Raw genomic sequence first — 17,960 nt, forward strand, 5'->3', positions numbered from 1 at the left:
TATGAGCTGGACTCGATGATCCCTGCGGCTCCTTTCTAGCTGAGGACATTCTATGATTCTGTCCCACAGCACTGCATTACACAGCCTCAGAATGTAAAGCAAATTTCTCAAGAGGACAGGTTCTGTTCAGACTTGTCTTATAACACTAAGCATTCTTGTCTTCCAAGTGATTTTTACAAGCTGGCTTCTTTCAGAAATCTAATTTGAAGGGACGCATGCTAGAAATATCAGCCAAGTGGGGGAGAACCCCTTTATATGCACATCCCATAAAAGTAGGTGTGTAGCCCAAAGGACTGGCACTAGTTTTAGTGCTATACAGGTACTTAGAGTAAGCGCATAACTTTTTCACCAGCAAAACCCCAGTCAAGTTGCTGGGAGCTGAATCACAGTCAAGGAAGGGTTCTCATCATAAACTCTTCTGTCTGAAATGTCAGCAATGGTTGTGCTCCCAGGACTCCAGGTAGGGCTTCTGCACAATGGCTGCACTGTATCCATGCCTTCTCCATAGGTTATCACTCAGTGGTAAGACATGATTCAAAGGCTGGCCAGAAATGACAAAATATTGCATTTCTGTTCTGTGTGCACTCACAAGATACCTTTCTTAGGAACACAACAACAACCCCCACACTTCCAAAAACGTGTTTCAGTGCTCTCATAGCCAGCTAAGAGAAGCACTGCAGCTCTACCTTTGTCGAATGTTGGCTGTTCTTCTGTGTTGTTTCGGCTTTGCTAATACTGTCTCTCCAAAGCCAAACTCTGACACCATGAAAATTCTTCTGGCAAAATATTTTAATGTTGAGACACTTAACAATCCAACCAATTATTCACTAGTTAACAATCTTAGCTAACACATCTAAAGTGTTTTCCTGCTCCCAGTGAGCAAAAGCAATATGCCATATATGTTCAGGATAAACTGCCATCTCCCCTACATAAAATACCAAAGCTCTCCTTTGGCAGGTTCCTTTACAAAATCCAATTGCTTTCTTAATTTTAGTAAAGTAATGAAATTCAAATGGACAAGATATTTTATCAGATCATAATGTGGTCCAGTTTCTTTCCTTGAGATCACCTTTTTTTTCACCTCACAAAAATAAGAATATCCAATATCCCAACAAGTAAATGATACACACTCTAGAAATTGATTCCTGAGGAATACTTGAGATATTTCACTTATGACATATATTTAACTTCTGTTTTAAACACCTATGATTATTCTAGATGCATAAGGTTACAAACAAGTGCTTATTTTAATCAGGTGTTGTTACAACTCTTATTGTCAGGTACTTTATCTTTTCATATTCTGAATAAATGAAATATTCAAGAGAGCTTAAGTGGTATAGGTGACAGTCCCTTAGTCATTCTAAGCTCATATTTTCCTGCCCAATGACTGGAGAGGCTTTTCAGTACAGATTCAAGCATCTAAATTCCTTTAGCCAAACTGAAAACGAAAAAAATCATTTCAGAGAAATAACTTCATTAGATCCTTATCAAAATGTAGTCCATTAAGAATGGGATGAAAAGTTGCAGCATTTGTGTTGGGTAAAAGCTTTTGCACAAGGCATTTAAACTCAATTGTCCTGGTTTTGCTAAAAACAAATTTCTCTTTTAGTGAATTTGCCTGTCAGCTAAAGCCTTCATATTAACTGCGTTTTCCTGGAGAACCAGACACATGTTTTGGTAAACCTAGCAATGGAATGCAAACTTATTGATAAGCACGGATGGACATCTCGCGAGAGGGGCGACGAGAAGCAAGTGAGCAAGAAACTGACCAACTGTGTATAACATTCCATTCACGTGAATACTTCATATAAAAGTGGGAGATCACAAGGATCTCGTTGGCTTTTCCCTTTTTGCCTTTTCCCTTCTGCTTATGGCCGACATTAGAAGAGGACCTTGCTATTCGTCCCTGCGAACTGAGGCCTAGTGAGAGACTGAATCCAGCTCCGATTGGCTGCAGAGTCTAATCCAGGACTTTGGTTGCCGGCTCTGCAGTTGCTGAGACTTTCAAGATTGGTTTTGTATATTTTGTATTATTTTCTCTATTCTTATTAGTAGCATTAGTAAAATATCTTTAATTTTTTCCAACTCTCTTCACTCTGTCCTTCTTTTCCTCCCAATTGCCTCTCCTTAGTGGAAAGGGGGGAGAGGGAGGGGGATTTGGGGTGGGGAAGAGGGGGTTAACAATACATCTGCCAGGGTTTTATTGTCACCCCGCAATCTTAACCCTCGACATCAATGCAAAGAGCTAAACACAAATTCTATATTCAGAGAGGGGGGAAAATTTGGGATGAGGCATGTCTGATAATGCTGTATTTTTTTCCAAGTGCAAGCTCAACATTGTTGGTTAAAACTAACATCCCATAAAGATCTTGCAAACAGATAGTGATGGATAATAATCACAATTTAAATAAATAAATAAATAAAAACATAAAGCAGCAGAAGTTTGGGAGTTCTGAAGTGCTGCTGAACAGACTGCACAGAGATTTGGATTTCTTATGCAACACTCTCACACATTAGGAAACCTGCATGTACAGAACATTGTCCGTTGTGCTAGAGTACACTTGTTCAGCACTCAGGCTGCTGGGAGTGCACCTTTCCAATATAAAATGTAATGTGAAATAGAACTAGAGCAGGACATCTGTCAAGAAGAAAACTTCTGTACAGTAATGGATGGCAAATATGTCACTGTAGCTTTGGTTCTCTATTTGGTCTTAATGATGGGATCAGAGGGTAAGAAAATGATTTCTTAAAACTCACATAACCATATAATACATATGCAAATGCAAGTGGGCTTATGCTATGTTAATGTCGACTTTTTGCGAGAGACATGCATCATCAATAAACTATCATTCAAAAATAAAAAGTACAATTTGTATTTGCATCTGTTAGGATGCTGTGTCTGTTTGTGGGGGTAAAATATGCTTCCATCAGGAAATTAGTTTATTCCTATGCCTTAATATATGCCTAACCCCAGATTATAAGAAATATTTGAATTAAGACAGGACCTTTTTCTAAATGTGCTCAAACATTTCTTCTTTTCCAAATGACAACTTTCTCCTATTTGTACTTTTTTTTGGTAGGCAGGTTAATGGTTGCGCTTCCTCAAAGCAGGAATTATGCAATTTGCAGAAGAGAATAAAGAATATGAGCAGATGATTATGGCAGAAGCTAGTAAAGAATATGTGGATAGAGTTTATGATGTTTACCTACTTTGCATGATGTAATTTAGGTATAGAATCTGTTCAGGCACAAATGCATTATGAAAACAGCAAAGTATTTTCAATTAGAGAAGCAAGCTTAACTTTAAGTGTATCTGCATAACAGCAGCTTTGAAAATGTAACCTCTGCTGTTGTGCAGGTGCAGTTAATTTTATCTCTGACACTCGGAGTGTCTGAGTAACAAGAATAAGGCTCCTTCTTCATAGGAAAAAATAATTAGATTGTTCATTTACGCAGACACAATTCATTTTTGTTCTATAGGCAGGGTCCTGGTGAAGACAGAGGAAAAAGGCTTCCAATGACTGTGCATAAGCACTCATTCCAAGTTCATCCCTCCCAAGGCTATTCAGAATGTGAGATTAAGCCAAAGAGGACCTCGCTGCAAAAATGTGGAAATTGTGTGAGCACTTTTGCAAAATAGCACCTTGCTTTCAATAGAAGGAAGTGGCTTGGCATTTTGCATAGTTACTTATTTACTTTGAGCTAAATTATATTGATATATCCCTTGCAAAGCCTCATAGACACCAACTATAAGGTATTAGGCCTTCTGTCCAAAGGAATGAGCTCATTTCCTGCCAATGTTACAAGACACTTCCAGACAGTGTTTTATAAGTCTTGCTATGCTAGTATCTTAAATACGACCAACATCAGAGGAGAGAATGAAATGCCTATAACATATTCATGACACTATTAATAATTTAGACAATGAAGAATCAAAGATACAATCTTGATCCCACTGACATAAATTCAAGCAATTTCCTCTAACTTGGTCTGCAAGTGGCAAAGCTGGAAATACCACAAGTTATTCCCTATGTCAGTGTTCCCTGTGAGCATTTTCCTTTGAAAGGAATGTGGAACTTCAATTGTAAAATCCACATGAGTACCAAGCATAAGACAAAAAAATCCCATCAAGAACTGTTTACATGAATTGAATCAATGCATTCATGTAAACAGAAGGGAGCTTTCAGGTTTTCATGTTTTCGCTATGGTTTCATAAACAAATAATACCCGTACAATCAAACCCTCTGAAGCATTGCATGTCATTCAATTCAACCTCACCAGTAACTGGTAATTTCAGCCAGATTTTATTTCCAAGATAATTAAGTTCCTGAAAGATCTGCTAAACTATGACCAGATAGAGAAGAGAAACCTAATCTATAATTCATCTGGCTCATTAAAAAGTATGCCTCATAAGCACCTACAGTGACACCATTCATCAAGAAAAAGGTTTTTTAAATGCCCCAGTATGGAAAAAGTACAGGAAAATATCTTTTCCCCAGTTCTCTCAGAACCTCTAGTTGGAAAATCCCAAACAGTTTTAATGAATGGAAGTTCATACCATGTCCTCAAGTTACTTAATTGCCAAATAGCTCAGACAAATTTCAAAGTATTAGGAGAGTGGCAAGGATCCACCTAGCCATAACTTCTTTGTTTCTTTCTTGGCAGAGCTACACTGAAAGGTGGCCGACAATTGTGTTTGGAACCCACCACTCCCTGGGTCTGGCTCACTGTAAAAACTGTTTTGGCCAGGTAAGATGTTTTCTTCACTAGAATGCTTCAGCTGAAAGCTAGTTTTAGAAGGCAAAGTTTCGTTTCCTGGCATGAAAACAATCACACTCTTCAGGCATTAGTAATTCTTCAGAACAGTTCCCTCTAAATCTATGTTTCTAAGTGCCTGAGGATTGAAATTCTTTCCTTGCTCTCACACAGTCCCTGTCTGTTAAGCCACCCAAAAGACCACAGGTATGATGCACCTAAACATCTGCTGAGACAGTAAAAAGCAAGCGTGTGTTTGACACTTCCAAAAATCAAGGTCTAAAAGGCTCCTTTCCTCTTTCCGGCTATAATTTAGACCTGTTGCTGGCATTTTTAAGCTTCACTGCTGTACATGGGAACAATCAGGTACCTTCTTTACTCAATTTGAACCCAGGCACAATGGAATTCCTTACTGTTGGAGCAGTACTTGTGTAAATACGGGATTTTTTTTTTTGTCTTTACATATATGCCGCATGTCAAGTGGAGTGGCAGGCAAATACCAAGCTCTTTGAGGGGAATAGAGGTGGCTTTAGAAGACAGAGTGGGATTTTTTTCCCTGGGGAACAAAAGTAGGGTGGTAGTGAGGACACACAGGAGACAGGAGTTGACAAGAGTTGACCTTCCACAAGCTGAACCCTCGTTCCAGTGAAAGCTTTGTCTCCTGGGCCTTTGGGGTCTTGTGTGCACAACTTCTCAAGTGAGAGGTCTGAATTTGTCTAAAAAAAAGACATATTCTTAATTTTCTTGAAGTAACCTTATCAGCCCAGAGGTTGGAGCATTCCCCTGGAACTGGGGTGACCCAAGCCAGCAAGCAACTAGATCCAAGCTCTCCCCCATCCCTCGTGATGATCCTGGTGACCAGAGTATGCATGAATCCTCCTCACTGTGGCCCTTGTGTTTGGATGTCCTTCGTTACATTCAAGGCTAAATGATGCCAGTCAGATCCAAAAAGATTCCCATTTGACTTTTGTGCTCATTAGACAAGGTAATGAGTCATGAAACAGAAAAACTACTAGTTTCCATCCTGCAGCAGAGAACACATCCTATACGCTGACCTGAAACACAGGCAAGGGAGATATTTCCTTCCCTTTTCAGCAGTTTTTCAGTAGTCATCCTATTGCATAACTGTTGTTTTGTTCGTTAAAAGCGTGCTTTTAACAGGGTTAAGCATGGATGGTCTCTGCTTGCAGCTGTATCAGCTCAGTCAGTGACATTACCCTTCAAAAGGAGCTGCAATTCCAGTTGCAAAAGTCGTCTCTGATAGCTGGCAGGGAAAACATGCTGCCAAAATCTGACAATGGATTTCGAGTTCCCATAGGCAAGGGCTGAGACAAGATCCTAGGCAAAGTGTTGAAGGGATGTAGGGAGAAATTGGGCCAAGCATGGCACTCCCAGCAACACAGGTTAGGTGTGCCTGGCCCTGGGGCTTCATCTCACATCTTAACCTTTTTATGCCGTTATCATCACTATTACACTCCCTTTACATAGTCCCGATGAAACTGTGTCATATCGAGAAAAACCAGAAGCAGAGGGGATGCTTTAGCTCTCAGAAAATATAGTGGATTTTTATTTAATGACAAATATCTTGCTCTTTTAGGCAGCTACTTACCCTTAGCTCAGGGGCAGGATCAATCATACAAGTAGGCTCTTGACTTCACTTTTGACCTGGGGATTTCTGCATATCTTTTACTGCCATACTCAGGAAATAGCTGAGTCTAGCGGTTAGGAGGACAAGCAGTCCTTGTTTTTACCTGGGGACTTGAGGGGGAATTTTCTTTTTTTGCCTCAGGCATTGATGCTATTTCAGCACACACCAAAATTAGATAATAAAGCTTCAAATAGTACCTTAGAAAAATGGGATCACTAATTAAATTTGAATTACCATGTGCATGTGCATACATATGTAGAGACACAGAGAGAAAGAAAGAGATCCCAAAATAAAAAAAATCAGCAAAATCTTATTCAAATAAAGCTGGTTAAAGCTTCAACATCCAGAATTTTAACACCAGTGAAACGTGAAACCACCCTGTTATTTTAACATAACATGTAAAATGTAATAAAACATAAACCATAAAAAATAACCTTCTGTACCTGCTAAAATCCTCTTCTTTTTCATGCCTTCAGAGAATTAAATTTATTTTTCAGTAAAGCTCCTAATCACACACACTCCAGATGGGTTGAAAAAACAAATCTTCATTTAAGCAACAGATCAGCATTTGAGCCCAAGTCTTCCCTTGAAATTGTCTCCCTTGCAAGGCAATATCTCCACCAGACACAGCAAATAAACACTCAGAATTCATGCAACAAGGTTCTTTTACAGAAGTATCTATAGCAGTGCCATAATGTTATTTCCCTTTGTTAAAACATAAGGTTATGGTCATTGAAAAAGACTACAGAAAAGACTTATTAACAATATCTAGCACTTACAAAGAAAAAAAAAAGCAGTTGCATTTAGCAAGTCGTGCTATTTTGATTCCACACAAAGCTTCCTCTACTGATCATTCATTAACCTGTGTGACATGAAAAATGCAGGCATGATTTTCCAAGCCATTTAAAATTCAATATCTACTTCCCACTGGAATCTTTGAATATTGCAGGCTCAAATTCTTTATTGAACAGGTAGTTTTAGAGATGAATTTACTTTGGAGGATACCACTTCAACAGAAAAAAAAAAATCTGTAACATCAAAATAACACTGAGGTAAAATCCTGATGCCAGTGAAAAAGCTGTTCAGTTATTCCAGCACTGCTCAATTTCTAATCTAGTCGTTTGAAATCAGATAAGTAGAAGCTATTAGCATAAACGGAGATAAGAAATTAAATAGCTTAAGTATAGATCTGGCATCCCTACAAAGAACAGTTATGACCCTGAAGAAAATAATAAATAGTTATAATATAAATGTAACTGAAACCATCATAAGGTTGTATTACCAAATAAAGGTATGCATTGGCAAAAGCACAAAGTTTACAGAAGTCTACAAAAGAAATCAGAACGCATGGCTATAATTTATTTTAGTAAATTAATACATTACCTAATTCTCAGCAGAATAATTCCTCGTCATTGAGGAAGGAGTTTCAAAACAGTCATATGACTCATCTTTACTGCATCTGGGAAATTCCTCTAACGCAATCTACATGCTAGCAGAGCACACATTTTGGGTACAAAACAGTATATAAGGAAGATGGATCCTCAGACCAGGCATCAGCAGTCCTCCAGACAAGAGGGATCACTGCTCCACAGAACCAGAGATAAACAATCCAGCAAAAACCTCCTGACTAATCATGAACAGCAAACTTGCGGCTGTCCTGGCTCTTTTCCTGATTTCAGTGGCTGTGTCTCAAGGTGAGTAAATCCCTCCTAAGATTTCCCATGTAGTATTGTGTACGCACCTACTGAGATGCATGTCCTTGCAGAGAGGTAGCTTTGTATTTATATTTATATTTCAGCAAATTAGTGTCTTTTGAGATATTTTCAGCAACTTGCCTTCAGTTAGAAGTCTACCAAGCAGCCATTGTCCTGAAGAGTTACTGACATCTTCAGGGAAAAATTTTAAGGATGCAACTTAAATTTGCTTTGTTTCAATGTTTCACTTGAAGTGTATGTGACTAGAGACAGGATCTTCTGCTTAAGTGTTTGAATGTTTCTCTGCCTTTCCACACACAGGACAGTTTCTGATCTCATATTTGTTACTCAATGATCATACTGCCTCAAGCAAATAGTATAAAGCTGGGAACAGAGAACAAACAATATGAACATAGAAGCATGGGCAAGCCTCCTATAAATGAAAAAAAGTAGGGCTCTGTTTTCTGTATAGTTTCCAGTTTGTCAATCCAGATATTAAATGATGCAACTAACTGTAAAGTGTGTTCAGTACAAGTAACCACAAAATATGTAGCTTTATTTTAAAAAGATGTGATAATTTAACTTTAAATGTACTTGGGCATCAGCTCCTCTGAAATAAATAAGCAATTGGTCTTGATACTGTGAGGACTTAGGCAACTTCGACAAGTGCAGTATTTCAATCAAGAAAATAAAATAAAGCAGTCATGCTATATATCTGATACAGGGATAGTAAGACCACCTCCCAAAGCATGATATTCCTTTTCTGCTCACAGGCAGGACCCTGCCAAGGATGGCAACCGAGCTGCGGTGCCAGTGCATAGCCACTCATTCCAAGTTCATCCCACCTAAAGCCATTCAAGACGTGAAGCTGACACAGAGTGGCCCCCACTGCAAGAACGTTGAAGTCATGTAAGTAGCTCTGCGACAGCCTCCCTCTCCCTCACCTACACTCTGCTGCTGCTTGCAGGGGCTTTTAATATTCACAACTACGACAGTAGGTTGACATTATGTAGACTGATGCAGTTATTATTTTGAAAGAGACAATTTTAAGTAATATGCCATGTTTTTCATCGTCTCTATGACCTTATGTATTCCTGAACTGATCATTATTTACCTGTCTTGGGACATATTAAATCATTCAGGCAAAACCCCCATTAAAAGTGTATGCATCAGTTTTAGAGAGAAAAGCTAAGTGCCCACAAGCAGATTTAGAGAAGCAATGAAACTAATCTGGTCTTGAATGGCATGGAGAAGGGACTAAAATGTTGAAATCCTTATACTGCCAAAATTCCTTTTTACCACTGGAGGTTTCAATCATTGTGTAAGAAACCTTTACTAAAGTAGACAAATTCAAAATAAGTACTCATATCTACTGTAAAAGATTTTTGGGAATGTGTGACTGCTTTGAGAGCAGGTACACAAACTCACAAAACTTCTTGACAATTTTACCCTCCTCAGCTGTGGAACACATAATAAAATGACCAAGTCTAACCCAGAGCACATTGGGATGAATTTATACTAATCAATCTAAACATTCAGTATTAAATTCTGTGAATAAAACAAATTCACATAGTAGTTTCCTGACTTTTCTTTTTTCCCTGTTTTGCAGAGCTACTCTGAAGGACGGCAGAGAGGTGTGCTTGGATCCCACTGCTCCCTGGGTCCAGCGGATTGTAAATGCAATTATGGCCAAGTAAGTCACATTTGCTCTCAATTTGGGCAGTGGAGTACTAAATCTTCCCAAATAAAAAAAGGCAATTTGTAGGATTTCTTAGTGATTTCTCATAATCAGATTTAAAGAACATGGAAACTTGCTGCTTAGTTATAGAATTAGTCTTTCTGACTGTGCTGCAGAGTCCTTGTTCAAGCCGATATGTCACAGAATCACAGAATCATAGAATCACAGAATGTTAGGGATTGGAAGGGACCTCAAAAGATCATCTAGTTCAATCCCCCTGCCAGAGCAGGAACACCTAGATGAGGTTGCAAAGGAATGTCTCCAGGTGGGTTTTGAATGTCTCCAGAGAAGGAGACTCCACAATCTCCCCGGACAGCCTGTTCCAGTGTTCTGTCACCCTCACTGTGAAGAAGTTTCTTCGCATATTTAAGTGGAACCTCCCGTGTTCCAGTTTGCACCCATTGCCCCTTGTTCTATGATTGGTTGTCACTGAGAAGAGCCTGGCTCCATCCTTGTGACACTCACCCTTTACATATTTATAAACATTAATGAGGTCACCCCTCAGTTTCCTCCAAGCTAAAGAGACCCAGCTTCCTCAGCCTTTCCTCATAAGGCAGATGCTCCACTCCCTTAATCATCTTGGTAGCTCTGGGCTGGACTCTCTCCAGCAGCTCCCTGTCCTTCTTGAACTGAGGGGCCCAGAACTGGACACAATATTCCAGATGGGGTCTCACCAGGGCAGAGTAGAGGGGAAGGAGAACCTCTCTTGACCTACTAACCACCTCCCTTCTAATACACCCCAGGATGCCATTGGCCTTCCTGGCCACAAGGGCACAGTGCTGGCTCATGGTCATCCTGCTGTCCACCAGGATCCCCAGGTCCCTTTCCTCTATACTGCTCTCTAATAGGTCATTCCCCAACTTATACTGGATATGTCACTATCAAACTTTTGAGTACAAGCAACACCATCTGGAAGGAAAGGAATACGGAAGTGTTTTGGCTCCTATTGAAATAATAGGCATTAAAAATTTCATCTTCCCCTCATTTGCAGTATCATATGTTAATAATTCATATTTCCAAGTCAATTAGTTTCTTGATTCAAGTAAATGCAGAGACTCATGCTGCAGATGTTTCCTAGCTGGGCACCAGATATGCACACACTGTGACTTCAGTAATTGCTTTCAAAACACACCTCAATGTAGCACATAGGTTTGGAAACAGACCACTCATCCTTAACTGTTCATGCAATGCTAAGCAATAATAATGGTTCTTGAACCTCCTTTTAAATTATCCTCTTCCCTCACCTCTTAACAGGGCTCAACTCAATTCTGACTCACCACTCTAAGAAACACCAGGACAGAAAAAATCTGGGAACTCGTGCCACTCCTCCATTGAGAGAAACAAGAGGGAAAAGCATAATTCAGGCCACATACCACCTTCCACCTCCTGCATCAGTGTTATGATGTTAACTGTGGATTAATTTATCTATTTATCTATTTATTTGTATGTATTTAAGAAAGCTTTTCAAAATGGTTCATGTTGTCTGTGGGACATGCTGTTTATTTACACTGAAGATGTCAAACAGGTAAAGTGCTAAAGGAAATGAAGAACCTTTGGAAGTCACTTTAGCAAAACACAATCAGTTAAGTGCAATGCACTTACAGCACAGCTTGTTTACACTAAGCCTTACTATTTTGTTATTGCACCAGCAAATTGATAATTCCTCTTGCTCCTCTGGAGTGCAATAGTATGTTGTGTCAACAACAGTTTCCTGAGCCATGGTCAGCCTGTGGCTAGACTGTGAACTGTGATTTCTGACTTCAAAATCTAGCCTACAGAATGTAAGACAGTTGGTTTGGTATTTATTTATTGTGAATTCCATGCTATTTATAAAAATATTGATTGAGTAGTTTCTGTACAAGAGAAAAAAGGATGATAAGTAATTTAATTCTTACTGGATTTTTCATTCATGTTATTTATTTCTTAAGAATTTTTCACAACCTCATTGCTCTGTACAAGTATGTCTAATTAGCTACTCAATCAGCTAATGGTAAAAAATTTAGCTTACATATGCAGAATTTGCTTGTGAGAGTGTACTTGTTCCTAACAACGTATTGTTATAATAAATGTTTTCTAAAAAAAAAAAAAAATAAGTTATCTATTGTTATTTTACATTTTCATATGCAATAGCAATGTCTTAGGGAAGGGCAATGTGCATCTTCCTCTCTTCAGGTTGTTCCCAGTCCTTGTGGACTGGTGGCCTGTAAAGCAAGACTCCTTATTTGAGTATCTTGCAGACAAGAGAATTTTACGCTCTGATGCCTAAATACTGCCAGTGTCCAGATCAGACCCAGAGCTGTAAATCTTTATGACATCAAAAGGCCACAATTTGACCATCAAAATGGGAATTTGTGACCTTTACTTTGGGTACCCAAGTATCAAGCATTTGCCCTTGTGCAGCACAGCCCTTGTGGGTGTGGACGCCCTTCCATAAGAGTCCCAGTGCAGTTCATAAGACAGGAGTATAAAACAACCATCCTTAACAATTCTCTGAAATCAGCAGCTCAAAGTGCAACAGCAGCCAAATGAAGCCTGTGGAAAATTTGCCATCTTCAGGAATGGAACTGAGAATAAGAGAGAGAGGTCACAGGTTTGTTGCTGTGTAAATGATTTTAGCGTGCTCAACTTTTGAACACTGTGTGCAGTTTAGATCTCTGCATGTCAAGAAGCAGGTACCTGAGCTGGAAAAGCTACAGGAAAGGGCAGTGGCAGTGATGAAAAGGACAGAGGAGATGCTCTACAGGAGAGACTATCCAGGACTTTCCATTTGGAAAAGAGGAGGTTGTGGAGAATTTGAGCAAGCCTTACCAAATCCTGAAGGCAAAAGGTGATGTACAGAGGACTGTGATTCATCAAATCCCACTCTTTAGGATACTTAATGAAATCTGCAGGTCAGTGTAGAACAGATAAGAGAAAGTACTTTTTTAGACAGCATATAGTGACTTGTTGGCAGAAGGCAGTCAGATTCAGATACTAAGAGGAATACTGAGTGATGCATTCCTCATATCCCTAAAACATGATAAGCTGTGGTACTATGGGGATAAGGGAGAACAGCCCAGGGTGGCACGCTCTCCTTTTGCCACTGCTGGACACGGGCTGCTGGGCTGGGTGGACAGTAGTACTGATCTACTAGGAAGTTTGTATGTTTCGTGTTCTGGAGAATCCAACACATGTGAATGATAAGATCAGGTTCAGTTGATCTGAAAACATGGCTTCTATTTTCCTCTCTTCTTCAGTATCACTCCAAGAGAAAAAGCGAAAAAAGAGCCCCCCTCATGTCACCACAACAGTACAGGATTAGCATCATAGTTAACACCTGCGCAGAACAAGTTCTGCTCTCCCCTGACCCGTTGTCTACCCATTTGCACATTGCATAACTAAAGGATGAATGATATAAGGAAACAGCCCTGCTTCTTCTCTTGAGAGAGGAGAGGATTTTAAGATTTCAAGGGATTTTCACTGGACAGGAAAAAAGAGGAACGTGAGAGAGCTACTGAGTGTTTTGGCAACTTGAAATCTGAAAGATATCCATTAGGTCCTTGTCCTGGTTGATTAGGAAGAGAGGCCAGAACCTATACATGAAGGAGATCCAATAGGCTTCCACATGTACCTCTTTCTGTTGCAAATACTAGCACTTCCATGAAAACTGAAAAATTCGCATGATGAAACAGAATGCACAACAGAGATTGACTATGCTGCAGCCCCCAGTAAGTGGTACTTACTCAGAATATGGCAAAAATAGGGCAGATTCCTGCTTTCTAACAGTGATAAAAGCAGTTGAAATAGAGGTGAATCCCTATCCATCAGACAATGCACGTGCTCTCTGAAGCAATCAGGAAAAGGTATGTTTCTATATGCGTTTCTACAGCAAAAATTGTTTTATTCCACCAGATGCTACACTCTCTTCAGTTGAAAGAGCTTTGAAAGAGCTTTCAGCTTTGATTGAAAGTAAGTAGCCATGTGACAAAATAGCATGTATTAGTTGGATTAAGCTGCCTAAGTAGCAATAGGCACAGGAGATACATGACCATCCAAGGAATTCTAAACTAATATTTATCTGTTTATCTGAGGTGTGCACAATTTAGTGCACTTTAACCTGTGATCTAGATATTCTTGAAACTGCAGGATTATTGCCATTTTGTGATCCTGAAAGAGGAGAGCTACCTTTAGTTTGCTTTGTCTTGAAGACCCTGTGTAGTGAGACTGAACGGTCCCCTCCTCGACCCATATCATTTTGCCATCAGATTGAGGTGTTCAACCATTGAACTCTAAACAATGTGTCTGGTGGTCCTCCAGTTACCAAGCCATGCAGCAGCCACAGAAGAAAGGTTCAGCCTTTGAGAACACATAGGCTATTTAGCGTCTGTGTGTCTGCGCGTTCCGGTCCATGTAACACACCAGAAAGCTGAACGGGTGGTGAGTAAGAGTCAGGACATTTGCATCACAACCAAAGAAATGCCCTTGAGATTTCACTGCAGCTAACTATATGTTCTTGTCCATCTTCTCCTTTTCCCAATCTCATCTAAGCTTATGCTCCTCTTGCCCACTTCATTTGGCATCAAAATTGTATTTCTACAATGCTGATAGAAGGTCATTCCATGTTACAGATGTGTATTCATCACCCTCCATTCATTTCTCTACTGCCCTCTTTTCAATCAAATGTAGCAAAGGTGTTTACATGTCCTTTCTGGCCTCAGCTATCTTCTTGCTCCCTTACTTCATCTTCCTTCCAAACCACTTTCACTTCCTTTTTCACCAACAAATTCAGTTTGGAAGCAAAAAGGACAGTAGCAACAACCAAACAATGAAGTAACAACCTCGTGTCATCTCTTATCCTCAAACTCCCTCTCCCATGGCTGGTTGTCGTAGTTCTGCTCTTGCATCTGGAGCCTTTTCAGTCATGAGCTGTAATTTGTTCCCTTTAATTTCAATGTTACTGTTATTAAAATACTGAAAGTATATTTGTCTCTAATCTATAAATGCTGTAAACCATAGAGGAAGTCAGTGAAAGAAATATTGGAAAGTCCCTGAAAAATAATTTAAACTCTTTCTTAAAAGAACAAAGAATACAAACACTAGTTTGCTGGCCTCCAGTAATTTGTCTGTGCTGAAAATTGACTAATCCAAACATCCTGGTTATGTATCAGGTGACAGATGAATTATCCATGCTTTACCTGCTTTTTTTTTACGGATTGCTTCCCATTCTGGACATGATTCCATTTCTTACATTGCTATCACATAATATGGGAAAATCCCAGGAAAATTACACATAGTGCTGGCTTGATATTGCAGACTTGTTCCAAACTTTGCATGTGTTCTTGTTTATAACAGGATATTATCACAGAATCACAGAATCAACTGGGTTGGGAAAGAGCTCACAGGTCATCAAGTCCAACTCTTGTTCCAACTTCAGTCCATTTATTACAGTCCATTTACTAGATCACGGCCAGATCTAATGCTTAGTAAATTCAAATGTAAACTCTGTACTATTAGACCTGCATATCTACAGTGCTTACAATGTATTTTCTTCAAACCTGTCATACTTTCGGCCTGCTCAGCATCTTGTGACCATGACTACCCAGAACTTCACAGAGCTATTTACTTTCAACCTGAAAAGTTGAAAGCAATAAGATTTTCTCATATTTTAACTCTTTTTTTTTTTTTCCTCTGATGCCTTCCTAAATGCTTCCTAAAACTCAGGATGTCTTTTTGACTGCCATAATACATTGTACACAGTTCTTTAAAACACATCAAACCTGTGACACCCAGATCTATTTCCTCAGTGACAAAAGCTAATTTACAGTTCCTTCTGTGCATATACCGTGAGCTTATAGGTATAACTAAGCTCACTGGTACTAAACTTAATCTGCCCTTTCATGGAACAGGCAACATTGTGACATCTTGCTACAACTTTCTGCAGGCAGATTTCAACATAGTTATGCCCAATAATTTTGCATCATTATCAGCCTCTGATAGGACCAACTATCTTATTCCATGACAGTTAAAATTCATGAGGAACATTATCACATTTTTTTGAAAGAAAAGCATGCTAGGTTGACCAGATCCCAATTGCTTGTAGATCCACTGACTCAACCAATGACTTTAGTGAATATGTGAAATAAGGCCTTTCATTCCAAAAGGTGCACTGGCAACTCCAGTATCAGCCTATCAGTTTCTCCTATTCCATACTGAAAGGTAAGTAAACTGGGGAAAATGTAATTTTTTTTTTCTCTTTGAAGATCACTATTGTTCATAGATTTATACCTTAAAAAAAGCTGTGGAAATAAAATTTCATTAGACAAGTATCTTGTTTTGATACCACATTTGGACCCAGTTAGTCACCTTTCCTCCTACAAGCCTTCAGTTTTTAGAGAAAGCAGTGGTGAGAGGAAAGTTTTTCTGATTCAGCTATAAGCTATATGCCAGAATGTCAAGACCAATTTTTAAGCACTGAAGCAACACTCACACTGAGCTGCTGAGATTAATTATTACTGTTTTTTCATCACAAGTGTTTCCTGAAATGACAAAAGTTCCATAAGACGATCAAATGAGTAAGTCTATCCTCTTACCCTGTTGTGGTTTTTTTGTTGTTGTTGTTGTTAAAGATATATGATACCTGCTTCCACAGAAATCATGAGACTTCAAAAATATGAACAATTCTTTTTTTCCTCCTATTTTTTTTGTTTTGAGATCATATTTCTTTCAAGATTGCAAGCAGGCAAGAAAATCACAATTCAGTTGCACAAGCTAAAACCAAAGTGTCAACAGAATTGTAAAAGCTTGAAATACTCACCACTTCTGTTTACCTTTAGTAGTAACTCTGCAAATGTTTTTATCACATTTGTTGACCTTTTAGTTATGTAAGGATATCATGGAGAAGGGAGCCTTCTCATATCCAAGGGTATGGATACACATTTCATCTTTTTTGTTGCCACCAAGTCAGGGCAATGAGAGTATTCATGGTGCTTGGATTCCCATCTGTTCTATTTTGACAGTTCTGTCTTGCTATGGAATTGGGATCAAGACACGAGTGTGAAAATGCTGAGGGGATCTTAGATGAAATACTAGCATTCCCAGGATTAAGAAAGAAAAATGCCAAGACCCTGGGCTCCTGCTCATCCCTCTGCCCTCAGAACTATGCTTTCTCTGTGACAACCTGTTCAGATTCCCTTGATGGGACAAACAAGATTGCACGGCTGTACTTACTCCACAGGCAATGCAAGCCCAGAGTTTCAGGTGACTGACTTGTAAATCTGTAATAGAGCTGAGCAGTGTTTGGTCTTTGGGTTTGTACTCAAGCCTCCGCCACCTAAGATACTCTCTTATTTGTTTAATCTCACTTCTACTGTCTTACCTATCACATGACAGCTGGCAAATTAAAGGAGTTGGGTGGTGCCAGGGAGAATTTCCCTCTGGGAAATAATGAATGACTTAAGAGAAACTAAAACATAAGCAGATTATAGGAAGACAAACCTTAGATCCAAGAAATTGAAAGGGCTTTTTTGTTCACAAACTATTAGCAGTGTATTCTTTCCTTCTTTACCATTTTATTAAGTGTGGGACACATACAGAAGCACACCTTTTCCTGTCCTACAATCTCTCTTAGACTTCTCCTAGTGTATATTCAAACTATAGTAACCTTCAGCAGTGACTACTGCTAACTTTTGACAGGACTTTTCATGTCTCATTTTGTAGTGACTTTTAAAAATCCGAATAAGAAGGAACACATACATTTTGTGAAAACAAACTCTGTCCTTTTCCATTCACTTGAAGGAAGCTCCATTTATGGCTATGAAGCATCAATAACACCAAAGCACTAACAGAAGACATTCTTGCCCCATTACCTGAATGCTAAAGCTTGGAGTGGCAGATTTCATTAATTGTAAGACTGGACATGCTAGTGAAAGCCTGGGTTGCAAGTATTTCTTTTCTCTTGATGCAGAACATCTAGAAGGAATGAGACTGCAGGAGAATGAGCCACTGCATGGTGGCAGAAAACAAGCATCAAGGAAACAATTAATGCCATGATCAAAAGGAAAGTACATATTTACCAGTGCTTGGGAAAGCATGGCCACCAGCTGTAATGGGTTACGAGAAAATGAATGAGTAGACAGGCAACAGATGA

At 39.2% G+C, this 17,960-nt stretch overlaps 2 protein-coding genes across 3 annotated transcripts in view; one reads left to right on the forward strand and one right to left on the reverse strand.

The window, feature by feature from the left end:
* Positions 1-17,960, reverse strand: part of RASSF6 (Ras association domain family member 6) — a 90,605-nt gene that overhangs the window by 52,386 nt on the left and 20,259 nt on the right. The window lies entirely within an intron of this gene.
* IL-8 (interleukin-8) lies at positions 8,037-11,116 on the forward strand (the record flags this gene model as incomplete). Its single annotated transcript, NM_001282837.1, is given in 4 exon segments — positions 8,037-8,097; positions 8,871-9,006; positions 9,707-9,790; positions 11,090-11,116. Coding segments are annotated over 4 exon segments (308 nt in total), but the record flags the coding sequence as incomplete, so codon positions are not given.

The sequence above is a fragment of the Columba livia genome, chromosome 4 (genome assembly GCF_036013475.1).
Source record: "Columba livia isolate bColLiv1 breed racing homer chromosome 4, bColLiv1.pat.W.v2, whole genome shotgun sequence".
Lineage (NCBI taxonomy): Eukaryota > Metazoa > Chordata > Aves > Columbiformes > Columbidae > Columba > Columba livia.